Here is a 27,112-nt window from a genome sequence, read left to right on the forward strand (position 1 = left end):
ACTGCAGGATGCAACACATGCCCCACTGGTACAGCTATGCCAGTGCTGGAAAATTGGTTAGGATTGCACCCTAAACCAAACCAAAACCTGTATTTACAAAAGTCACATTGTCACTGAAACTGACTTGATCTAACTTCCTCTTATATTTTGGAGCCCGATCAAAGGGGAACTTTCTCAGTACACAGAGGAACTGAGTGAAGTTCCCTGGGAAAGTTCTTAGACCAATGAAGAGTTTAGCCCTCACATATAAAACAAAACTGTGGATGCTGCAATGGAAGCAAACATCCATATACGAACAGGGATTTCAGAGGTGCAATTATACACTACACAGGAAACAAACAGTTCAACAAATCTCTAGAACCCTAGACGCTAACACCACCCTACCTCTAGCTAAGCATGTTAGTAACGATGGCAGGTTTCCAAAACAAAGATTGCAGAGCTATAACTTTAACTGGCTTCAGAGAGAAGTTGAACTCAAATATGTTTGATCTTGACCAAGGCAAAGAGAAATTTTCATCTCCCTGTGCATCTTAGCTGGGTCTCTGGTAGGTCGAATTGGTCCTGTGCTCAACTCCTGCCATATTTATCATGTGTTTACCGTTTTGATATGCCATTGCTCTTTAAAAAGTTTCTTTAAAAATGTGCAGATCAAAACAGATCAAAACCAGTATTGACAATAAAAATATTGTAGGGTCCCTGCCCTGGAGCAGGCTTGTTCCACCCCCCAGGGAGGCCTCAGATTGGCTGAAGGGGGAGGGGGTTCCAGCACCCTTGTCCTCCTCCCTAGCAGAGCTGCCATATCTGGCCTAGGAGCAGGAGTTGTTTACCTCACAGCTCCCTGCTTCACACTGCCTCCCTCTCATCCCTGGCTTCCCTCTTTTATGGAGCAAGCCCGCCCCCTTTTGGCCCCTCCCCTTCCTCCAGGTGGGGCAGAAAAGGCCTTTCCTGTTCCTGGCTTGTTTCCTGTAGTGTTCCTTGTTTGCCCTGCCAGCCCCTTCTAGCTGGTTGGGGTGAGCCAACCTTCTTTGCCCCCTTCAAGGGCAGGGAAGCCTCCCCACCCTGAGGCTGGGGTGCCTGCTCCAGGGTAAGTCGGGGGTCAGGTCATCTGGAAGGGGCCCTGACAATACATAAGAAGAAGAAGAAAAAACCCACCTCAACCCTCTCCCCCATATGTAATAAAGAAGAATTCAACTTAAAACACCAGAGCAACAGCACAGTTCTCGCTCTTAAAATATCTAGCTTCTCCAAAGCCAGGCGAAATTAGCCACAAAACCACCCACCTCTGAGACATACTAGGTCAGGTAAACCTTTATGGACATGCCATTCCAGAGTTCTGTGGTTGTCACAAGAAACATCCTATTCCTAAGAACATCCAGAATAGATGGAACCTATAGATGTAAGTTTTCATCTGCAGATCTCAGTGCTCAGCAGGAACAATGCAGGAGAAATTGCTTCCTGAGAAAGTCAGGATACACACCATCTAGGGCTTTTGTAGGTCAAAACCAGCACCTTGAATTGAGCTCAGAAACAAACTAGCAACCAATGTCGCTGTCATATGTAACCACTGTAATATGACCATGATGGGGTAATATGACCATGACCACTGTCATTGGGATAACATGACCATGATGCATATGCCCATCAATTGTTGCCAGATGGTCTCCAAAGGGAGCTCCATGATTATTTTATAGCAATTTTACAGATTATTTTACAATAATCTAGATTCCGTAGAGGGTATATTGGAACAGAAATATATTGAAACAGTTAAGTGGATTAGATAACTATTTTATCACTCATAAGATGAACTGTAAAATTCTCCTTACTATTTATAAGGATGATGCAAGCCATTTGTTTACTATGAAATCATATTCATACTCATATTTGTGTGGTAAATTATCAGTGGCAATTGGTTGTCTCAATCTATGCTGTTTTAGCAGCAGCTCCTCATCAAATTTTCTTTTCTCTCTTCACTACTTTCTCTTATTCTTCATTAGGCTCTTTCTCTTCACTTGTCCTGCAGAAGCTTCTCTCCCTGCCTTTGCTCTCAGGCACACAGGGAGGTGAGCTGTGAAATTCTGGGTACTGAAGTCCACTGAATTAATATTGCAGAGGTTCTCTCTCTCTCTCTCTCTCTCACACACACACACACATCATAAAGAAACTGGGTAACATTTGCACACATATGAAATGCTCACAAATGCTGAAGATGAAAACAAGGGATGACATTTAAGATGACTGTGGTTTCTTCATGGCTCCTTCAGAGTTCTCTTGAACTTGCATCTTCAGAAGTTGTATTTTTTTTATGGTAACAGGGGTCACTCATTATACAGGAAGGTTTGTAATTGCTTAAAATACTATGTGTCAACAAGATTGTGACAGTGGGCTGAGACTGATTTCCAAAAGCTTCTAAATAGCTCTTTCAGTTTCATTTATCTTTTATGGATTCAGTATGGAGTACCATTTTTAAGCTGCTATGCTAGTTTAAGCAAATCCTCTTTGCCAGTACATTTTTCCAGCAGTCTGCCAGACTGAGGGTACATTAAGCAATCATCAATTCTGCAGCTCCAAGTTGATGGATGACAATTTTACAATTGCCAAAAATCTACTCTATCAATGCCTTAATATGGCCAAGGGGGATCTATTTCAATACAACCCACTTCTTTAAAACAAAAACACATATGCACAAAATTGCCAATGATTGTAACCAAATTCAAGGTACAAAGACAAGTCTCACAAGGGAGAACTACTAAGGTTGTGTACAGATTTTGCTGATTGAAACCCCAAATCCCAAAGATTCATTCCATGATTTGATGCTAAGCTACCTATCTATTAACCACATTGCAATACTAGGAGAGTCAGGTAACAGGAAAAATTATCTCCAAGAAGGGAGATCTAAGTTTGATCAAGGCTGGCTAACTGATTTTAGATTAGAATAAACTGGTAATAAGTCTCTAAGTAAAGAGCACCCCTTCAGCTATTTTAGTGTTGAGAATACCCATGGCCAATGGACAATCTACAAGTATGCAAAATTATATGGGTCATCACCATCAAAATAATACTGCTTGTGGGAACATGAAAATGTAGTATTTAAAAATAAAATAAAATGACTGCCTTTAGTAGTTTAGAGGAAACTACTAAAATATATCCTTCTGGTATTTTGTTGTGATTCAGTTTTAATGTAAGAAACTCAGGAAAAACGCACTGATGAGATGGCATAATGGTGATTTTGGTGAGTGGCAAAATGGAAATGTGTTCTTCTCAACGTCCCAGTAAATTCAGTGGTCTTCAGGCGTGTCTCCTGAATACACCCAGTCATAGATTACCAGAGGAATGCTCACCAAGGAAAACAACACTCCTAGTGCCAAAAAGAGAGAAGCCTGAAACCAAAAGGAGAAAGTATTTCAGCTAATGTAACTTATTTAACGAGATGAACAAACGGATAATGGACTTTAGAGCTAAACAGAAAGAATTTAAGAGCGAGGTAAGAGCAAAGAAAAAATGAAACAATGATGCATACAATATCCAATTTGCCCAGTTATTTACAGAAAGGTACATCTCATGCAATTTTCTAAAAATGGCAACTAATTGGCAACATAAGACATATAGCACATAGAATGGCAACATAAACCATATAGTGAATTAAATGGAGTAGGCAGGCTAAAGCAGCACTGGTTCCATGCACTGATGCAGCTCCTGCAGGAACTGCAGTACAAACACGACCATTAACCCCACTCTCTCCCGCTAGTTTGCACAGTCACACTGGATCACATTTTTTAATCTCAGTTAACCAAACAATCTGTCTTCTGGTTTAGTTCAGACATGACAGCAGCAGAGGTGCATGAAAGGAGAATTCTGGCAGGGCTTCTGCCACAAGGGGCAGGAGAGGGATTAAAAGAGCTCTTTGCCTGTGTCTGGCTCAAATGGGGGGATGTTCACATGAGGTGCTAAAAAGGATGGGGGCTCAGGATCAGAGCATTTGTTGAGAGATCTGTGGAAGTCACAATCTGGAGCCAGGAGTTGTCCTTGTAAGGAATTGGCTCCAGCCCAGACATTGGCTCCAGCCCAGACATACCCATAGCTGACTGCCCCTCCAGTCTCCCTTGGTGGTGGACAAGGAAACTACCATGCTTGTCTAGCCAAGGAAAGCCACTATTTGCTATTTTCAATTTTGCCTCCAACTGTAAGACCAAAGCGCCTGTTTTCATCCATTTATCTTTTCTCAATTTTTGACCTTAAAAATAAATTATTCCTATTTACAAACTCTTCCTATTTTTGCCTATTTTTTTCTCTGTGGAGTAAAGGGATACCTTCCGTTTCCCTGACAGTGACTCAGGGCTAACATTATCCAAGGGCAAGCTAGCTCTTGGCCTTGCCTGGTCAGTTAGCTCACTGGATTGTTCCTCTGTGCCAAGGGAATCCTGGACTTTTGTGGATTCTCCTAGATGGGAGGTGGGGTCAGAAATGGCACCCCAGTTTGGGGGCAAAGTTCCTTCCTGCGGCCAGTAAATTTACTTGCTTTCTGGTTTAAAAGGTGCTCAAAAATGCATAGAAATGTTCATGGGCTATGCACCTTGCTTCCTCCCCACATCACCACATAGAGGGTTGATTTAAGGAGAATGTCTGCGACAATGCTGGAGAACCTTCTATGGAACTTACCCAAATCCTCTGAATCAGTTTTGATCCATCTTGGTGAGTGATTTTTAAATACAGCGATGATGGAAGAATAAAGATCAGCATATTGGCAGAGGTCACCCCTGTGACAACCAAATGAATGAGTTTTAATATACAAATAAAAGCTTGACAAAAGAACAAGCATTTCTTAATCGTATATAATTTAAATACTGTACCTACAACTCCAAAAATATCCTTCATGGAGGGTATGAAAATAACTAACAGGTTGATGATCACCAAAAGCACCAAAGTAACCACAATGTGATGGCACAAGTTATATTTGGTTTTTCTGGCCAGCTCGAATAAAGAAGAGCGTACCTGCAGAAAGAAGAAGAAATCTGTCAGGCAAAATTTGCATGGGAAAAAAGGTCACTGGGGAGATCCTGTGGCACCCCTGTGAGTTTGCTGCAGCACCCTTGGGCACTGCGGTACACAGTTTGGGAACCACTGAGCAAGGAACTTACAGCAACGAAGTCCTGCACTTCATTTGGGGACCTCATCTAGTCAGCCTTCATTTCCAACCCTAGCTTCTGCACTTAACACTTCTTCATTAGCGACGCCCCCCCACACCCTCTATTGACTCAGATTAGGATTTCTAAGGGCACAATCCTAACTGGCACTTTTGCCGGTGTAGGAGCCCCGGGAGGGTTGCAAACATGCCACAAAGCATGTTTGTGCCTCTGTGGGAAGAAGCCATGTCGGCACATGTAGATGCGCCGATGCACGGAGGCTGACAGAAGCCTCTGCGGCGGCTTCCGGGGGGGCACGGAGGAGGTGGGAGGGGGCGTTTCTGAGTGGGGGCAGGGTGGGCTACAGGCGGCCCCGGGGGTGGGTGCATGGGGAGCCGGGGGCGGGGCTGGGATCCGGCGGTTATGCCGGATCCCAATCCGTCCCCAGGGAGAACGGAGCGGCTTCAAGCCGCTCTGCTCTCCTTGGACTTGCGCCACCTCCAGAGGTGGCGCAGGTCCGAGGAGACCCATTGGGGCCAGCAGCCCTTACCCAGGGATAAGGGGAAGAGCTTCCCCTTGCCTCTGGCTGAGCCACTGTGGCCAGTAACCCATGTTCGATGCAGCGCAAGCCTCCTGGCTTTCCTGCTCCAGCGCGGGTTAGGATTGCACCCTAAGTCTTTTTTCCTAATGAGTTTCCAGTGTTTCTGCTTCAGCACTTTAGCATTTATAAGGAAATGTACAAAGTTGGGGTAAAGATGATATAGCAGGAAAACATTCCACGAAACCATTGCTCTTGTCTACACCTGGTATACCCAACACTTGAAGTGCAGACAGATGAGGGAGCAGTGCAGAGTATAAGTTTGTGTCATGTGGAAGTGAATCTGAAATGCACAGTATCAGATAATATGAGTGAGTTAAAAAAAGTTGAGCAACTTGGGAGAATCTTATAAACACAACTACTTGTAGAAGTGAAGGTCAGATAACCGGGTAATGGAGAGTGGGGAGAGAAAGATAGTAAACTTAGCTATAATAACATCATCCCCCACTTTTCAGTATGGCATAGGGGAGACCCACACTGGGGGACCAGGTTATTCTGAAAGGAAGCAAAGACTCTCTCAAGTGAATGGTGAGAGTGTATGGATTGCTTCCTGGGCTGGGAGAAAGAACATATTCCCAGAGGTGTACTGGGGTACTGTGACACCCCAGACTGGAACAGAGTGACAGCATGCAAGTGCCCACATTCATACCAGCTATGAAATCAAGCTGTGGATGTGAGCACCCAGGCAGCAGATATTTTCGTAGCTTCCAGGCTTGGGAAATGATGGGAGTGAGTGCCTGTGCTCACAGTCATAGCTAAATCACCTGACCGATGCTAGTCAGAAGCAACTGGAACATACCCACACACTTTCAACAACTGGTTGGGCGATTTTGCTCCAGCTGCTGCAGCAAAGGCGTGTGCACTCCAATTGCTTCCCAAACTGAGGAAGCAACCGCAGCACACATGCTGACACCCACTTCCAGTTACTGCCCAGGGCTCTTGCCCTGTTATGCCCCAGGGCAGATACACCCCTGCATATTCCTTTTGGAGAGCGTTAGGAATTAGTGAATGAATTCAGGGGTGATGTTAGAAGGTGGCCAAACTCACTAGTGGCTGAAGGGCCCTCTGACCAGGCTGACTCCTAAAACCCCAGTATTCACAGTCCAATGCACTATCCAGAATCAAGTGGAGGGTGCCATGGGGGAACCCAATAACCTGGTACCAGCAAAGGGTAGATTTAATGATGGTAGGAAACACAAACTGCTACTGGAGTTTATTTTATTGTGATTTTTTTTTGGGGGGGGGGGGTCACATTCAAATATTTTAAGCATAGAGATAACAGCATTTACTTAAATTTTAAAAGCTGTCAGTTGATGCTAAATTGTAGTTCACCTGCGGCAGGATTTCATTTTAACCAATAATTGTATTCTAAACGGAAACTGGAAGCATTTTTCCAACTTTCACCACATGGAAAAGAGGCTCTGACTTACAGTGAAAAACAACACCGGAACCGTGAGTATGACTGCCACAATGACAGCCACGCGTACTGTTAAGATGAGGATGTCATCTTTACTTTGATACTTGTGGAGCAGGTCTGACTTCACAGTTTCTGCAGGGAAGACAATGAGAGAACTGTTGCAGCAGGCATTCAGTTCATTCACAGAAGCTGTCACTTGGCAAGAGCCACCTTCCAACAAGAGATTAATCTGCAGACAACAGGGCTGGCAATGAAACAAACTGGACTGAAAACAGCATTTTAAGCCATGGTCCATTGATCCTTTAACCTTCAACTCCAGGCTCGACCCAAGACACACTTACTTAAAAATTCAGTAGAGCTTACTTCTAAGTAAACCTGCATAGGTGCAGGCAGTGGCATAGCTAAAGGGGGTGCAAACTCACTGGGGTGTACAAGCGGTTCCCCCTCCCCTTCGGAGCCATTCTGGGCAGGGCGAGCAAAATGGAGATGTATTGCAGACCTTCTCTACAGGGTGAGGAAGAAGCATCTCAACCACCGGCAAATTCAGAGGGCAAATTACATGTGTTATAAACCTGCACTCCAACAGTGTTAGTTGTTCAACATGTACAATAAAGTATATGAGACTATGCAGAATTTCATACATATTAGCAAAAAGTGGTTACATACCATAAAATGTCAAATACCCAAAAATGGCTGTCAAGAAGTACATGACAAACATGGCGAAGAAAGAGATATTTGAAACCATCTGCATTTTTTTCTGTGAGCGACTGCAAAAAAAAAAAAGATAAAATGAGTAGGGAAAGTTTAATGAAGGCTTCACTACACACTGTGGAAATCTCTTTGGGCATAAGAACATTTATCAGCCTGACTGTTGCGATTTCTAGGAGTAGTATGGTTTTAACTCGGTTTAGGCCCACTGCCTACCACTCAGTACCCATAGATTGTTATGATTGATGACTGGTTCACAGACTGTCCCCCCTATATGAAAACAGCCACGGTCTTGACCACATATGTGCCCACAATCATGTGGGGAAATGTTAGTTTGAACCGGGCAATACAGAAGTCCAGTCTCAGCTATTTTTTTGGTATGCTTTGTTATTCTTGTGATCAGTGACTTAAAACATGCAATGAGTGGATGTCTCAATGGACAGCCCAGTTCATGCTGATATTTTCCATGCAACTGTAGCACAACAACAACTGCTTGTCTGTAATGGAATCTGAACTAGCTCTAAGCTGCTGCTTACAGGGTCAACTCTGAGACAAACAAAATAAATTCACTTCAAACAGTCCAGTACAAGTGAAATATAATGTACAGCTTGCAGTCATGGGCATCCTGGAGGCTCCTGATAGAATTCAGAGGATCTCAGCTTTTACTTTAAAAAGTTAAGTTTCTAGCCCTCATACTTTCAGGAAGATTGAAAGCACAATGTCAGTGCAAAGTCAGTTTCTAATCTTTAGGGAAGATGGGAAAAAACAAAAGAAAGTTCCAATTAATTTAGACTTTCAAATCCCATGATTTTGAAATTAGAGGGCTGAGTAATGATTCTTTCTCCCTATTGACAGTGATTCTAAGAGGGTATCGAGTAGTCAGTAATCTGCCACAAGTGCACCAGCTAATAAGGACAGCAGTTCATATTAGGCTAGTTCAGCCCATGTTTTCCTTATGTAAGGTACTAGATTCAATAGACAGCACCTCTAGAGTGCAAGGACCTCAAGATGTAGACAGCGTATGATGCAGTACTTGGCTTGATGGCTAATTAGCCTGACTCAGTTAAAGCACGACCGTATATGCATACAGCATCTTTGTAAAAGGTCACAGATAAAACACTGCTTGCTACTCTCCCAGATTTAGCATCCTCTGAGCCAGAAGGTGGCTATTAGCTTCAGTATAACATCCTCTCATACCAAGAGACTGTTAGCACCGTTTATCTCTGTTAATAGCTGCGCAGATCTAAAGAAAGTGGCACAGTTCTTATGATGCTCTCTTAAACTACACCCTGGGTGAACCAAGCCTTTCTAGGCGACAGGAGTATCTTGCTGTTTTTGCAAATTAACAATTGTTTCCTCTGAGTAGAGACAGGAGGGCAGAATGGAACTCACTGCTAATGTTCTGCAGACAAAGCAGCTCTCTTTAATAATAATAAGAATAATCTCTTACTCTTTAAGTTCACTGTAGATTGGAAGGACTGATGGGTGGCAAACAAACGCAAATGCAATGGTTGGCAATGCATACACAGTCTGTTAAAAAAAACAACAAAATAAAACTAAACTGAGAGTCAATTCAATTCATTGATACGGTCAAAGACCAGCATAGACAAAACACAGCAATACAATTGCTTATGTTGCTACATGTGAAAAATGTGGATCAAAACTGAGGATCAGGAAAGATGTGCATTTCTTCAAATGTCATTAAGGGCGCAATCCTAACCGGGTCTTACTAAGAAGTAAGTCCTATTTTGGTCAATGGGGCTTACTCTCAGGAAAGTGTGGTTAGGATTGCAGCCCAAGAGAACTTCAAACATATAAGCTAAGTTCTTCATCTAGGGTTCCCACTTTTGTTTTCTGGCAGGACTCCTATGTTTTAAACAGTTGCACCTCGCATGCAACCTTACCCAGACTGGCAATGGAATCTATGGAGTTTTTGCCTGTTGTGCAGATTTTAAAACCAGAGGAGTCCTGCCGGGAAAAAGTTTGGGAATCCTATCTGCAAATGGACAGCAACACCTCAGGAATGGAGAACATTTTGAAGCATAAATGCATGCAATTATGCTTCAAGAACGTATTTTCAATGCAAATTTATCAGCTTATGATATCCTTTCCTTATACTGTGCGTTTTCATTTTCCTGCTACTGATGTGCTTCTCTCCCTGAACATTCATTTAAATTTTATGTTCCTTATTCTGTGTGTGTGCCCGCATGCAGGGCTGGCCTTAGGAGCTGTGGAACTCAATTGGAAACATTTTTTTGTAGGGCCCCAGGTTGACAGCTAAAGTTTATAGAGCTTTAGAGATATAAATACAAGTTATTATAGGCTTTATATCTCTTTGGTAGATGGAATGCAATCAAAACGTGCAGCTAAAAAGTGCATGTGAGTTGATGGACCAAATGGATCTAAGCACATTTTAATACAAAACTGCATACAAGACTAGATTACCCTAGCGCAGGGGGGAGGGACATTAGTTGCACACACACACACACAATGAAAGGGTTTTTCCACAACAAGGCAATTCTGATAAGAAAAAGGTGAAGAAGATCCTGAACAAATGGTTCTAAGCATAGAGAAGAGGGGCAAGTCTTCAAGGAGACCATGGCTTAGTGATAGTGTGCATGCTTTGCTTGCGGAAGGGCCCAGGTTCAATCCCAGACAACTCCAGCTAGGACTACAAAAGACCCTGGAGAGCCACCACCAGCATGCATAGACAAATGCTGAGTTTGTCTTGGAAAAGACCAATGATTTCAATGTTTTTCTTCTCAATGAGACCTACGATGTTCGCCTCTTCTGATGTCACCTCTGGAAAATCTCTTCTGTGGCTCTATTTCTAGGGCAGACTGTCTGTAGTAACAAATTTTCTGTCTCCCATCATCTGCTGGCAGAGCTAATTTGTTACTACAGACAGCTGCCCTAGAAATTGCTGGTCTTGGAAGAGTTTTTCAGCGATTTTCAGTCGCTGTGCTCCAAACTCCCAAAATACATTTGCAGATCTTTCAACCCATGGATCTTTCAAGACTTTTGAATTTTCCAATCACTCAGTGATTTTCAACCTGTGTGTCGGGGCACGAGATGACAGACTAATATTTTGACTCTGTGTAAAGAAGGTCCATATTGTCCACAAATTCATCAGGGTAGATTTACATAAACATGAATGTCCAAAGAATCATGTAGTGAGGTATAGCTCTCACAGGGGTCATTCACCTGAACCTCTCTTTTTAAAGCAAATTGTCCTGTATTGAAAAGCACCTCAGGAGATTTCTCATGACCTTTTTCTTTTAAAAGGTAGAAGAGGGTGGTTCCTCAAATCTCTCTATGCAGCTAGTTCCATCACCAAACTAGCCTGCAAATTTTCAGTTGTAAATCTAAAACTAATAGCCAATCCTATGAGTGCCTTCCATTGATGGAACTAGCGTTCCATCAAGTAGGCTCTCTCTGTCAGTGCTGCACATGCAGAGATGACAAATGTAATGGGGCCACCAGAACAAATAACTGGCAACCCTGTGCATGTACCAGTAGAGCACCCAGCCACTGCTGGAAGAGGTAAGTTGGCAGCAGGGATGGGCAGTGGGTGGGAAGAGTTAGTAATGGGACATTTTGGGGAGGGAGGGGGTGGATCTGGTGGCAGTCACACTTGCTGGATTCCCCATTTTTTTTGACCATCCCACACCCTGGTTCTATATAGCTGGCTTAGGTCCAGGGAGAACCATAGGCCACAAGGGGGCCTATGCAGGTAAAGGAACATATTTTTCCCTTACCTGCATTGGCCTCCTTGTGGCCTATGGGTCTTCCTCGACCTAAGTCAGCTATATAGAACTAGGGGGTTCTATAGCTATATAACAAGAGCTACATATATAGCTCTTGCAGGGCTCCCCATAGTATGCAGTGTATACCTCCATGGCAAGCCTGCATGCTATAGGATGGCGGAGAATAGGTTGTAACTTAGATTTTATTCTGTCTGTTCTACTCCTGCTCCTTTCCCCAAGACTGTTTTTACTTGTTCCCTGTTTGTGCACATCATCTAGATCCAATCTCCCTTCAATGTATATTTCCTTTTATTTTTGTACTCTGCTTCCTAACCCTTGCCAAAAATTTTCCACAGTCTTTGAACACGTCACTCTTGGAAATAAGCTAAATACATGCAAAATGTTGTTTGTTCTCTGGTTTTCTTGGCACAGAGAATTAATTGGCTTCCAAATAAATTAACAGAATAGTGAATTGCCTGTAAGTGGACTGAAGTGTCTATACCTACCTTGGAGTTTAAGGTAACATACTTTGGCTGGCACAGATCCCCATGGGCAAAAGTAGCATTTAGAAAATCAGAGTCTGTTGTATTTGTCTCATGCAAAGGACAACCAAGCTGAAATTTCTTGTAGACAACCTGAAATAAAGGGCCGTCATTGAAAACTTTTTAAACATTAGAAGTTAATGACTTCTGTCTAACTGATGCACCAAACAAAACTTACCACTATGAGAAAAAACACCATACAAGTCAGGGAAAATCCACTTGTATAGCCAAGATACCCTAAGAGAAATTCAAAGGACAACTTATTTAATAGTTTATTCGATCATGCTTAACACATCACTTGCTTAACAAACATATCAAAGTATACAGCTCAGGCCTGCAGAGCCTGGCATGTCATATGAGGCATATTCCAGGCACATATGCTGCTTACTGCATAGACAAAGAGCTATAGCTCAGTGCTTTGTACACAGGAGGACTCAGGTTAAATCCTGGCATCTTCAGGTTGGGCTGGGAAAGATTCCTCTATAAAAGCCTGGAGAACCACTTTATTTATAGTGCAAATAATACTAATGAGTCAGTGACATGATTCAAGGCAATTTTCTACTAAATGCAAAGTCTTTATGCAAAAGTGATGTATGTAAGGTCACCAGATTTCAGACTAAGTAAAAAATGCTCTTTTTAAAAAAAATCCAGCTGATTTATAGTAACCAGGGATAGGGTGAGGTGGTTCACCTCAGGTAGCAGGTTTGTGGGGTGCGTGAGTGGGTGCCAGTGAAAAGCAGAATATTGTTAATTAGTTCATTTTTAAAATTACTCTGGGAGGTATAAAATCTGGAATTTCTGCTTCATGAAATGATTTTTGATACTCTAGCTATGAAAAGCAGTGTGGCGTGGTGGTTAGAGAGTCAGAGGATAATGGACAGGGGCAATGGATCCCTGCCCTGGAGGAAGGGGGGGCAGGCACTGAGGGGTAGAGAGCTTATCCAAACTATGTACTAAAGAGCACGCTTCATATGGGACTGCTGTGGATACCTTGTTTTGCAAAAGATCATTTCGCTGTTACATTCTTATTGTATTTGCAAACTAACAAGGAGAACTGGGCACATTCATACAATGGAGCAGGGGTGCCCAAACCCCGGCCCAGGGGCCACTTGCAGCTCTCCAGGGCTCCCAATCTGGCCCTTGGGGAGCCCCCAGTCTCCAATAAGCCCCTGGCCCTCTGGAAAGTTGCTGGAGCCTGTGATGGTCCGATGCAACTGCTGTCAGCATGAGGACGACTGTTCGACCTCTCACCTGAGCTGTGGGACGAGGGCTCCCTCCACTACTTACTGTTTCACATCTGTGATGCAGCAGTGGCAGTGAAGGAAAGGCCGGCCTTGCTTTGCGTAAGGCCTTTCATAGACCTTGAGCTACTGCAAGACCTTCCTTCATTCATATAAGTTCCACCTCTAATAAATTCATTCATGTAAATTTATTCAAATTTTAAATGTAAATTAATTCTTCCCCCCCCCGGCCCCCGACACAGTGTCAGAGAGATGATGTGGCCCTCCTGCCAAAATGTTTGGACACCCTTGCAATGGAGTAAAGCAGTCGTATAGCATGTATATAACCAACCAGGAAAAGGTATTTTAAAATGTGTCAGTTTGGCTTTTCAGGAAAAAAGGCTGCCTGGAGACTTGGCAACGACAGGCAGCTAAGCTCTGACATGAGCTGAGAAGTGGTGGTGCATGGCCAGTGCCAAGGTGACAGGAGGGGAGGTTGTGAGGCAAGAAGTACATTTTTTAAAAAAATCTTAAGGCTTATAAGCATTGCGAAATGGTTGCTAGTCTAAGGTTTATATAGCAGTGCTCACATTTTTCTGCTTTTCAACAAATATTGTCCTTGGAATTAAAGAGATGCAATGATAGTGTGATGGCATTTTTTAAAAATCAGTCTATTCTATTTATACTGCCTCAGTAAGCAGACATCTTTTTGGCCATAATCAATGTTCAAAAATAGAAAAGGCCCAATGAAGACATTATTTTGTCTCAGGTTCAGACAGACAGCTATAGTCAGACAGTCCCAAATTGTAACCTTGGCCTCTTTATTATATGGTTCCCTATACATAGTTTATTCTGGGGGCAAGGAATGAACACAAATCAGAACACAGCCTACCACACATGGAAAGACACCTTGAAAACATCAGGCAAAGTACAAAAACTGTACTTCAGTCTAACGAGTGTTGCTTTGTCCTTACCCAAATTCTTAAGAAGGCACAAGGGGAGGATTATGCAGAATGTCACAGTTACAACGAGAAACCGCCCATCCACATACCAGGCTCTGTAAAATAATATTGAAAGTGAAGGGATAATATCACTTTCTCAGACTGAACTGTGCTTCAGAAAGTAAGACCTAACTAGCACTCCATATCTCACACAATCGCTTCATATTCACTCCTGGATCCAGCACAATTTCTTGGTTCCTTTCCTCATTCTTTTCAAATCCATCCATGATGTTGCCCCTTCTTACCACTCTGCTCTCACTATACTTCTGTGAGTGTACACACTACCAGCTACACCTTTGCTGGATTCCTCCTCAAACCTCTTTCAAATTCCTCCTCAAACTACTCCTGCTGCTACTACTACTAATAGATAGAGACTGAACAATCTCTGAATTCCTCTACTCCTCTTCCTCCTCCAATCTCTGAATTCCCCTACTCCTCCTCCTCCAATCTCTGAATTCCCCTACTCCTCCTCCTCCAATCTCTGAATCCCCCTGGGCAGGTATTAGACAGCAGAGTCAGGATACTGAGCTATGACTTAAAAGCAGCTCTTTGTGAAAAATATGTTTGCAGACTCCTGTGGCTCAAATTCAACAAAGTTACCAAGAAAAATGTTGCCTGAGCAGCAACAAGAGAGAGCAATGCCAGGACAGAGGGCATATTCTTGCCAGTTGGCATTGGACTCGGCCGTGAACACAGGAAAGGACTGCTCAGCCAGGCAGACAGTTATTGCAGCACAACATGTGCCGTGGACAGTGATTTCCATGGCTAGCCAGCTGACAGCATGACCACACAAATGAAATGGCATTATATACAAATTTTCCTCTAGACTTTGTCTAGAAGCCTATTTGGTGATGACAGGACCTGCTGTCCACAGCGCTGCTTTGCAGCCATTCCTTCTCCAGGGACCACACCACCCATTCAGCTATACTTCCTCTGTTGGGAACTGGCGCTGATGCCACTCAACAGCATGCATGCACACCCAGCGTCTTTCCCAGGGAGACTTTCCCTGAGCTATGCAGGCAAGTTTGGCCCACGAATGTGGTGGTCAACTCGAGCTGTGGACAGTGGAAGGCAGTGGCCTGCACTAAACCACTGCCCTTGCGGCAGTCCCCCCATGCTTTGCCAACCTGCTAACCCACCCAGCAGCAAGCATCCTACTGGTTGCCCCAGTTGTACCCTGCATTCTCATACTTAAGGATGCTCTGTGTGTGTCCGGCCTAGATGTTCTCCTGCGTTGCACAGGCAGTGCCACCTTCTCCAATGCTGCCTTTCCCAGCCACTGTCCCTTCTGCCCTCCTCCTCTCCTTCCAGTTGGTTTGGAAGAAGAGGAAAAGGTGGAGCAGTGCAACGCAGTGGCGGCCAAAGGACAAGGAGCTAGACTGGTAGAGGAGCTATTTGCAGGCTTTCCTGCTGCAGTAGTAGCGTGACCATTGATCTGAAGCAGTGGTGGTAGAAGGAGGTACAGGACGTTGCCCAGCTTACTGCCTTGCAGAGCACTCTCCTTCCCCTGCATCTTGATGGTGGAAGCAACAGCATGCTTTCCTGTCCTTCCTTGCAGGGGATGCAGCAGAATCAGACTGCTGGAGGGGGATGTTTGTTCTTAAAGATATCTTTACATTTTTCAAATTGGACATATATGCCCCCCTCGTGTTAAGTGTTCAGACTTCCTTAGTGCACATGAGCCAGGTTTGTGTCCCGTCCCCCCTCCCCATTGCTTTCCTCCTACACTGGACACTCAATACCTCCAGCAGCCTCGACGGCCCTGCTGCCAGGCTGCTCAGGTGGCTTCTGGTAGAACACTGCCTAAGGAATTTCCCTCAACCCTGCTTGCTTTGCGTTCTTCATTGCCAAACTGTAAGAAAGAAAGCAATCAGATTTCAGCATTCTCCCTCTCCACCCCCAAGATAAACCAGCCAGGTCCTGCTGTTATAAGGATGGTGGCAGATACTTGCTGATGCTCCCTCATGGGGAAAACTCCATCAAGCCCTAATGTCAGTGGGCCCTACTTATCCATGGATTCATTATCCGTGGATTGAGCATCTGCAGATGCAGAACCCATGCCTCAGAATGTCTCCTGGACGCAACTGGAAGTAACTTCTGGTTCATGTTGGTGACTTCTGGTCATGTCTAGGTGGTGTTCTGAGGCACTGGGAGATTGTGCACAGCCTCCCTGCGCCACAGGACACCTCCTGGATGTGACCAGAAGTCATTGATGCGAAACAAATGGGGTTTCCAGTCGTGTTCAGGAGGCTGAGAGAACAGCACAAACTCTGATCTGGCACCAAAAAAATAGTCTTAGACCCATCTTGTCATTTCTTTCTAATTCCCTTTTCCTTTTCCTTTAGTAATTCCATAAAAAGCTCTGATGCAACATCTACCACACCAAAGCTGCATGACACAGAACTAGCATGCATAGCTTGCTTTAAATCCAGTCGCTAGCTTACCCACAAGGCATTTAAAAGTCGGGTCAGCAAAACCGCAAATTAAACTTACGAGAATGTTTGGTCTTCTCCCATAAGGAACTTTATGGCAGCAGGTAGTTCGTTTTTAACTATGAAGAGATAACTCAGCATTGCTGAGGGAAACAAAGTCTTGTTAGAAAATGGAAACAATCAATCAGGATGACACTGCACAGTAATGTACACTGTTTTTCATCACACTATCATCAGGGCTGACGTAGGGCCCAATCCTATCCAACTTTCCAGCCCTGGCGCAGCTGCAATGCAGCCCTAAGTTTAGGGAACAAATTTTCCCTCACCTTGAGGAGGCTTCTTCGGCTGCCTTCCCACCAGAGGATGCAGTGCACCCCCTATTGGCATGGCTGCACTGGCATGGGAAAATTGGATCGGATTGGGTCCTCTGTTCGAATTTCTTGTACATTCAAAAGAGATCTACGAGTACAAAATATGCATTCTGGGAAGATTCAGACATAATAGGAAACCACAGTTCTTCACAATGTGAATGAGTCTCTGCAAGTCTGAAGCTGGCATGCTGTCCACTGTTCCTCTTTTGTATGCAAAAAGAGAGAGGGAGAAAGCTTTTACTTCTGTTTTGAAGTAGATCACAGTTCTGCATTATGTACAAACTTGAAAACTGTGGTTTCCTGTTTTCTCTGAACCAGGATTCTATATCTCAAACTGAGTGGCGCAGGGGTGTATTTTTAGCTGCTTGACCCCTTTAACAACATATGAGCACAGACCTGATCCTTTTGCACTCATTATGAGTATATATTTTAACAGCCCAAAGCTCAGGGTGGATTGAAGGGGGGGCCATGGGTGTGTGCCCCCAAACTGTCTGCCAACAGGCAAGGACACCTGCCAAGCTGTAAAGCAAAATTGAGTGCAAGGGAAAAGCCCACTGGGCAGGCGCCGGTGAGACTGGCTAGAATGGAAGCCCAGGTCTACCCAGCTGGTAGACCTGGGCTTCAAGGCCAGACGGGAGCCCAGGGCTACTGACCCACCAAAACTTCGCCACAGAGGTCATAATGTTCAACCTGGAGCCCAGGTCTAGTCACCTGGTTGAACTGGGTTCTGGAGTTGGTAGTGCTCATGTCCCGTTCCCACCCCAAATGCAAAAGCTGGATCCTCCCCTGCCAGAGCTAGCATAGGTCAGAGTAACCACATAAGGTTACTGGGAAGGGCTGCACCAGTATTGCTTTGCCAGGAGAGGTATGGCATATGCTCCTTGTTTTACAAGCGTTGGTGTGCTGTTGGTGCACCGTTGCCAGAACACAGGCTTAGGATATGGCAGACACTGTGTCAGCATCTGTGCACCATCGACATGGAATCCAAATAGGACTGGGCCATAAAGCAGCTACAATATACATGGATGCAGTTCAAATGAAGACATGCAGCAAATATTATTTGTTTATTTGTTTAGAAGAATTTTATCTCACCTTTCCTATCCTGGAGCAAATGCTCAAGAGACTTACGATTCAGATTAAAATATACAACAAATAAAAGCAATAAATAAAATCATAATAAGGGATCACAATCAGTTGGAGAAGGGCAACTATTTATAGCCAAAGGACTGCTACAGAGGCACAAATATATTTTGTACTTGGGCATCATATCCCAATGCAACATGTCTCATTTGGAGCGGTCTTCAGATTACAAACTATGAAGGAAACATAGCCCCTGGGTATGTCTACACTGACCAAATAAAATGGCCAGTGATATCATCAGCCACACTGGTAAACACACCCAGAAGCAATTGCCAGACCTCACTTGCCCTTGGAACACATTGCAGGAATGCTATTCACACAGTGATGAGGAGCAAAGGCCTTACATGGGGTAAAACAGGACATTACTCTGAAAGGACAAGCAAGATAAGAACAGCTGCTTCAGACTGCTCCAGAAGGGCTCCCCCAATACATTTTTAGTATACTGCAGAGCTATCCCTCTTAGCCCTGTTAAGTAAGTCTGTCGGTCAGTGGCGGACTTCCCCAGCCCTGCATCTGGGTCAAAGGTCTGCGATGGTGCCTCCAGCGAGATGCCATCCCCCTCCATATGAATCTGCCCCCACTCACCTCAATGTTCCAGAGCCTTGCCTGACTCCAGGACGCACTGGGGAAGCACTCTTAAACTGTGCTTCTGGCAAACTGGAAGCCCAGTTTCTAAAGTCTGCTATTGCAGCAAAAATAACCAGACTCTTGGGATACCTTAAAGACCAACCACTTTATCTCCACAGAAGCTTTCATGAATTACAGTCCACTTTATCAGATGCATGGCCACAAAAGGTTGATGCTATGCACTAAATTGGTCAGGTCAAAGGACTCTTTGTTGTTACCCCAGAGAATTTCAGCTGAACATGGGAATGGCTCCAACAGTGAGTGGGAGGGGCTGCTTACATGGCACACTGCAGCATCATAAGTACTGCAGGCACTGCCCCCCTACATAACACCAGAACCAGGGGACATCCACTAAAATTGAGTGTTGGGAGAGTTAGAACAGACAAGAGAAAATATTTCTTTACTCAGCGTGTGGTTGGTCTGTGGAACTCCTTGCCACAGGATGTGGTGACAGCATCTGGTCTAGATGCCTTTAAAAGGGGATTGGACAAGTTTCTGGAGGAAAAATCCATTACCGGGTACAAGCCATGGTGTGTATGTGCAACCTCCTGATTTTAGAAATGGGATATGTCAGAATGCCAGATGCAAGGGAGGGCACCAGGATGAGGTCTCTTGTTATCTGGTGTGCTCCTTGGGGCATTTGGTGGGCTGCTGTGAGATACAGGAAGCTGGACTAGATGGGCCCATGGCCTGATCCAGTGCGGCTGTTCTTATGTTCTTATTACGCCACTGACAACAAGGACCACAGGTGCTACTATCTAAAAGCATTTCAATTGTTTTCTCACTTTTTGAATACTTTACCTCCAGTGTTCTGAAGAGTTGTGGATCCAAACACAATCACCTTTCCTGGGGTCCCGAAGACCTGCTCACCAAGTTTTTCGTAAACCATGCAGCCTGGTTAAACCAGTTTCAGGAGAAGGTGGGAAAGAAACATGACAAGAAACAAAATCATGTCATTTGCTACTCTTGTATGCTCTCCTGACCTTCCCAATTCTTAATTCGGTTTTCATTTCTTAACTGGCAAACCACACACTCGTATATACAGTAATTAGTTACTGAACAAGCTTAATGTGCTTCAAGGAGGTCTCAAACCCTGACAGCTAGATTGAACAACCCTAATCCTGTGCTTCTAGGGCATCTCACCAGAAGAGGAAGCTGCTGACATACAATGGAGTCACATCTTACAAGGAGGTTAAGGGCCATATCCTGTCCAATTTTCCAGCACCAAAGGAGCCATGACAACGAGGCATGCGCTGCATCCTGAAGTATGGGAACAGTCACAGAGGCCTCTTCCAGGTAAGGGGACATTTGTTCCTTTTCCTCATGGCTACACTGCAGTTGCACCGGCACTAGAAGTTGGACAGGATTGGGCCCTAAGTTCTACAGTCAGTGTGTAAAATGAAAATCGCATATTGTCAAATTACATAATCTCTCTCCACAAGTCCGACAAGGCCAGTTTCCCCCCCAGCATGGAACAAATTGCTGATTCTGCAGTTGAGCATCAGAAGAAGTAACCGGCTCAAATTTAGGGGCCACGCTGCACAAAAAATACGGATCTTTAAACATTAGAATAGCACTCAGCACACCAAGATGCTCATACTATGAGAGTCAGGGGGGAACCAACTAAAGGAACAGCAGATTTATGTTTCCCATCTCACACTCACTCCAGGGAGCATGCTCAGTGAGTAGAATAGCAAGTGAAATTCCCCCACTATTTAAATTATTTTTTTCTCTTTTTCCCCTCAAGGACATATATTTGAACCTGTATAAACTGAATACGTGTATGATGCAGCCTCAATGTACTAGTCAATGTACATGGGTACCACCCAAGCCGATGGGTAAAATGATGCATTATTATTATTATTATTAACAGTATTTATATACCGCTTTTCAACTAGAAGTTCACAAAGCGGTTTACTGAGGAAAAATCAAATAACTAAATGGCTCCCTGTCCCAAAAGGGCTCACAATCTAAAAAGATGCAAATGAATACCAGCAGACAGCCACTAGAACAGACAGTGCTGGGGTGAGGTGGGCCAGTTACTCTCCCCCTGCTAAAAAAAGGAGCACCCACTTGAAACAGTGCCTCTTACCCAATTAGCATTACACATTATGGACTCAAGGTTGTTAGATTACACTAGGGGTCACTGAAGTCTCATCTGACCCGATATTCGCAGTCTCTGGATTTTTTCCCTCAGTAAGAACAACTGCATTTTAGAGAGAAGACCTATTAATGGCCTATCACATGTATCTACTGGCTAACTTACAGGGTTGGGGAAGAAACTCAGGGCCCAATTCTATCCTTGCAGCACACTGGGTACCAAAAGGTTCATCATCACGGCAGCCACTCCACTCCATTCCAGTGCAAAGGCTGGGAGACTGTGCACCTCCAGCGGCACTGTGCAGACTGGTCCGTGGCAGAGTTCTCCCAGGGGTGGGGGGCTGATGGGGGCAGGACAGAGTGGATATTGGTGGCACCAGCTCCTGCCATATCCGGGCCTGATATTTCCCTAAAAGGCTCCCCAGTTCTACACCAGCAAAAGAGCTGGCATAGATCTGAGGAGTCCTATAGATGATCAGGCAGCAGCCAGGGAGCTAAGTAAAGTTGTTCTTTTCTTACCTCTCCTGGCTGGCCTGGTCCTCTGCCACTGCTCAAGAAACATCGGCAACCCTGCATGCCAACAGGGGATAGGATTGGGCTGCCAGAGAATTTTATGCTCCATATTCTTCACCCCATCCTCTAAATTGCTACTGAATTAATGCAGCGTTCTTTTGACTTACCCGTTACCTTTGCACATATTAACAGGAGATTTATTGAATAAATAGACAGCAGCGTCACTGAAATCAAAAGCAACCTATAAAAAGGAAATAAAAAAGAAAGAACTTTGATCATTACAACAAGCAAAACATTGTGTGACACTGGATCTGGAACAATGATGGAAATATTTGTTTGCTTATATGTGGTCCTGCTTTGGAAACAGAAATATATAACTTTTTGCCCATACAATTCCCCCCCCCGCCATAATAAATCAAACAGCACAACTTTAAAATCACAGATTTGAATATTCACAAGTAACCAACTATTTAAGTGTCTGTTCAACCAACTAATGGTTGTACTACCCATCATGAGAATTCCCTTGCTCCAAACACAATTGGACATTAGATTACAGAATGTTATTGCGTGATTTCGAGATACAGTGGTGCCTCGCAAGACGAAATTAATTTGTGCCGCGAGTCATTTCGTTTTGCGAAATTTTCGTCTTGCGAAGTGCGATTTAAAACAAACCAAAAAAAAAAAAGGAAAAAAATTTGTCTTGCGAAGCACGGCCATAGAAAAATTCGTCTTGCGAGTCACCAAAAAAATCGCAGAACGCTTTCGTCTTGCGAGTTTTTCGTTGCATGAGGCATTCGTCTTGCGAGGCATCACTGTACTTGGAAAAACAGCTCACTCTCAAATGCATAATATTTCTTAATATTATTTTCTTATTTCTGACTTGGAAATTTAGTAACTCAAATCTACACTTTGCCAAACCTACTTCAGCTGAAACATTATTGTTGCAATTGCTGGGAAATCCATGTTTATGAACGAGCCAGTGGAGAAACTATTTGATGAATCTCATCATTTTAATCAACTACTTCTGACATGGGCCGCCCAATCCTGTTCAGGTTGGCAGATCTATGAAGATTGCCACAGCAGGTCAGCCTGCGCAGAGTGGAACGGTGCAAGGGGAGGACAGGGGCGGGCTTCTATAAGATTTATCTTTTTATTTTTTCTAGTTTTAATGAAATTTGTTTTAACTGATAATGTCACTACAGCTGCTGACAATGTCTCATTATTTATGACTTAACTCTGTTTTAAATTCCATTATAATTTTTTAAAAAATAATTTTTACTGAGCTTGTTTGAGCTTGCCTGCCTTGAGCGTCTCTGGCTGAAAAGCAGAAAGGAAAAACTTAAACAACCATATATAAGAAATTGAAGGAGAGGAATAAAGCTACAGGAAGAAATTATCTACACTGTAGAAAGACTGCAGATATGAAAATGAGCAGAAAGAAAATTGTTCATGTTAAAATGTTTCTGTCTTTCCATGGTTAGATTAGAACTTGGAACACTGGTCCATGGGCAGCTCATTTCCCACTGGAAAATGGAAGAGTTTCCTGGACAGAAGTCTATCAAAATTGGTCCATTAGCTCTCAGACTCCTGATGGATGGTTCCAATAGAACCTCCCCATTTGCAAAACAAAGGGGACTGTATAGATACCTATAAATTTCACTAGTCAACGTGGGGAAAAAAGGCTGTATTTTTCCAAATGCATTCCAGCAAGACCCTCAGTTAAGCCAAATAACATAAACCACAGCAATTAATGACTCTGCAAAATTGCCTTGTCAAATTTTTGCCCAAGTCAGCAAACTATCAGAGAAAGTGATTGACTAGATGGTCTAAGAGATACTAGTAGCACAAAGTCAATTAAAGTGCTTACTTGGAATATTGCTGGGTGGCTGAACTATTAGTTGACAAAAATTTTATCAAGTTCTCCAACAGATCACGTGACTCCAGTTAACAAGGCACCATGACCAAAGCAAAATATATTTACAGGGATATAATCCCAAAATAATTCCCAGTCGTTGCCCCTCACCGCAAAAACAAGCCAATGAGAAGGGGAACAGAGGGGAAGATGGCGGTCTTTGTGTCTAGAGACTTTGTTGCAGCATCCATAATACTGAAGTTTAATTACCATTCTGCTAGAATGGTCCATAGAAGATAGTTGTACTGTTTTAATACTTATATTGCCCCTTAGGAAGAAAAGGCTTTTGTGCCTAAAGTCTGGAATGAACTGGAAATCAGAGCCTCTTAGAAAAAGTTTATCAGAGGATACAAAATGTCTTTTGGGTCCCTTCCCAAAGATGGGGCCCAAAATTAAAAAAAAAAAAAAGCAAGCCAGCCCACTTTTTCAAATCCAACTTAAATCTGAAAACGACTAAAGGGTTAATTTACTTTTGTCTCAGTAGGAAGAGGGAGTGCAATCAACTATATTCCAATTATAAAATTTCTGCTATCTTGTTGTGTCATATTGGGGAGCAAAAGATAGATTGGTCAATAATACGTAATCAACTACTAAAACTGAGTTTATGGAACTGCCACAATAAAGTAATCTGATTTCTGAATGGGTTGCAGCTTATGTTGTTCAAGGTTCAAATCAAGTTAATACTAGTATTAACAACTATAAGATGAAGTTATGTATGAAAGAAATGATAACATCTTAAGGTGATGCATTAGTACACTACGAAAGAATGTAGGACGGGCATATGCCAGGTACAAGCTGTGGTCAGATTTAAGATTAGTGGCTAGATAAAGAACGAAACCAAATTCTGGACTATGGTTGCCTATAGCAGTGGTTCTCAAACATTTCATCACCAGGACCCACTTTTTAGAATAACCATCTGTTGGGACCCACCAGAGGTGATGTCATTAACCTGGAAGTGATGTCATGGCCAGAAGTGACATCATCAGTTTAGGTTTCAAACCTAAGCCAGAGGTCCCATCGCACAGCGCTCTCATGCTGTTATTTTGCATAGCTTGGAATTCAAACATTCCAACTTGGAGGTCAAAGCAGAATGCAGGCTTGTATCATTCTCCAAACACATAGCCCTCCCCCCTTTCCAGAATCCCATCTTCCTACCTACTCAGGGCAAAGCACCATGACTCTCTCCCAACAGGATCACACCCTGCTCAGCAGCTCTGTACCTTATATTTTCATCTCTGTATTTTCAATCTGAGCAAAGTGCTACCCGACCCATCTGAAATTGGCTCGCAACCCACCTAGTGGGTCCTGACCCACAATCTGAGAAACGTTCACCTATAAGCTACAGTGAGAAAAGATTATCTTTCAAGCTCACCAGTGGCTAAATGGGATCAACACTTCCTTAATATATTCAAAGATTTCGGGGGACGGGACAATCCATATTATTAGCCAAAGTTGGGTTTACTTCTATTATAAATTGGATGCATAAGGCATTGTTTGTTTCCGCACTGTCCAATGAACACTCGAGACAACAGATATGGGAGAAAGGGCCACTTTATTTAGCAGTTACAGCAGAAAAGGAAGCTGAGACCTGCAGCATCTGAGGCAGCGAAAGCCCCCTGGGGTGCGGAGGTAGGACCTCTGGGTGGTACCAGAACACCTCTTCCCCCAGGCGGGCGTGCACCCGACTCCAAGTCGCGCCCCATTGTTGGGCTGCGCATCTCATCCATGTCTGCCCCTTAAGGGTAAGGCAGCCAGACCGTGGGCTGTGCCATCTCGAGCCGCTGAGCCTCTGAGGTGTGCCCCGCGGTCCCGGCCAGGGCCCTGTCTATGTCCTCATGCTGCCGAGCCCTTGAGGACTGAAATTGGGTTCCGCCCTGCCTATGCTGCCTGAAGGTGCATGCTCAAAGTCCCATTCACGCCTCCTAGCCCGCACCACCTGCCACAAGGAGGGGTCAGCCAAGCGCTTGACCCCCCCGCTCCTACAGTGAGAAAAGAACCCTTTTGAGTTCACCAGTGGCTAAATGGATCAACACTTCCTTAATATATTCAAAGATTTCTGGGGACGGGACAATCCATATTATTAGCCAAAGTTGCATTTACTTCTATTATACCTTGGATGCATAAGGCATTGTTTATGTACTGGCTAAAGCTACAGTATAAAACAACAGACTTCTCCAAAAATGTGAGCTTGATAAATCAGTTCCACAAGTTGCAAAGCCAATGCACAGCTATAATTTAAAACAAATTTGGCATAGAGGGTTAGAAATGCAACTATTTCTAGCTAGTTTGAATAGATAGAGCTCTGTTAAGAAAGCATTTAGCACTTTAGAACATGTTGACCAGCCAGAAATTACATGCCTCTGTAATGATCTCCATTCAATCCATTGTCCTTTGTGTTCAACAAGGAAATGAATAATGTCCCTGGTACATCTGTTAGAAGCTGTACTTTGGAAGAAGCATCAATCCTGGGGGATTTCTCTATGAAAACATCCTCAACCCACAAAAATGAACTCCAGTGGTAGACAATAATACTATTTGTTTAGTATTTTCTGAGTGTGCAAAGTGCTTCACGTGTATTTTCTTTATATTCTACACAACCCTGGAAGTAATGTGAGTAAGTATTATCATCTCTGGGGGGCAGAGGGTAAGAAGGAATGGCTTGCCTAAGGCCATTGTGTAAGAATTCAAGACAGGACTTGAACCAAAGGAGTCTCAATTTGTAGCAGGTCTTTTACAGCCCAATCCTATTGCAGACTGGGCTGTCACGCGGAAGCTTTTATGACATCAGAACAGAATTCTGCAGTCATAAAAATGGCTGCTGGTGGAGTGTGCAGCGCTCCATCGGCAACCATTTTCTAAGCACTGCTACAAGAAGCGGCAGCACCCAAACTTGGCTGGTTGACCATGCCACACCCAGTAAGCAGTGGGAAGGCAGGGTGTGTGTGGGAAAAGAGCAAAACTGGGTGGGAAGGGGAGGAAAATGAAGGGCAGGAAGGTTACAGATCCAGCAGCAATGACATGTGCCAGATCCTAATCTCCTCTTTTGCAAGTCTTCCCACCCCCTTTCTCTCCTTGGACTTGTGCCAGTTACAGAATTGGCACAGACCCAAGGAGACCCATTGAGAAGCTGGAGGCTTATAGAACAGTAAGAGGAAATAATTCTTTTTTCCCCTCTGAAGCCTCCCAATCGCCCAGCTGAACACAGCACATTCCTTTTTGGTGTGGCTTCACCGAGGAGTGGAAAGGATTGGGCTCTTCGTCACTACGCTACACCAGTTCCGTATCACTACTCTTACTAAAACCACCATATTATTCAGCACTCCAAGTTGTAGAAAGATGTCCCTGGTATGTGTCTTTTGTCAAGGGTCAGTGCTGGAAATACATGTAGACCAATCCAAATGTATGTGCCTTTTGTCCATGAGTGATGCTAGCAATGCATCCAGTCCAAATCAGATTCAAGAGGATGCACGTTTTTCCTGTGGGTTTCATCTCTCCTTCTCCCGCTTGTTGGAGAAACAGTGTGGAAACTTCTTGACAGGCTTGCACTTGCCTAATTGCATTATCAACACATGAAGGGCATGGCACAAACACTGGAACATCCGGCCAATAGAGGAAAACAAGGCCATTTAGGCTAACAAAGAAATAGTGGCCTCCAAGAACCAGAA

General features: G+C 43.9%; 1 protein-coding gene across 1 annotated transcript in view; it reads right to left on the minus strand.

Annotated features, from left to right (window-relative positions):
* Window positions 1–3,275: 3,275 nt before the first annotated feature.
* The window catches only part of SLC38A1 (solute carrier family 38 member 1), a 37,877-nt gene continuing 14,040 nt past the window's right edge, over window positions 3,276–27,112 (minus strand). The window contains exons 4-15 of the mRNA XM_066633693.1: window positions 21,703–21,776; window positions 19,724–19,816; window positions 16,846–16,927; window positions 14,326–14,408; window positions 12,310–12,368; window positions 12,096–12,224; window positions 9,294–9,373; window positions 7,802–7,902; window positions 7,149–7,267; window positions 4,848–4,989; window positions 4,657–4,754; window positions 3,276–3,377 (exon numbers count right to left, since the gene is read on the minus strand). Of these exons, the coding sequence (XP_066489790.1) occupies window positions 3,276–3,377; window positions 4,657–4,754; window positions 4,848–4,989; window positions 7,149–7,267; window positions 7,802–7,902; window positions 9,294–9,373; window positions 12,096–12,224; window positions 12,310–12,368; window positions 14,326–14,408; window positions 16,846–16,927; window positions 19,724–19,816; window positions 21,703–21,776 (1,162 nt within the window). The remainder of the gene's footprint in view (window positions 3,378–4,656; window positions 4,755–4,847; window positions 4,990–7,148; window positions 7,268–7,801; window positions 7,903–9,293; window positions 9,374–12,095; window positions 12,225–12,309; window positions 12,369–14,325; window positions 14,409–16,845; window positions 16,928–19,723; window positions 19,817–21,702; window positions 21,777–27,112) is intronic.

This window comes from Tiliqua scincoides, chromosome 7 (genome assembly GCF_035046505.1).
Source record: "Tiliqua scincoides isolate rTilSci1 chromosome 7, rTilSci1.hap2, whole genome shotgun sequence".
Lineage (NCBI taxonomy): Eukaryota > Metazoa > Chordata > Lepidosauria > Squamata > Scincidae > Tiliqua > Tiliqua scincoides.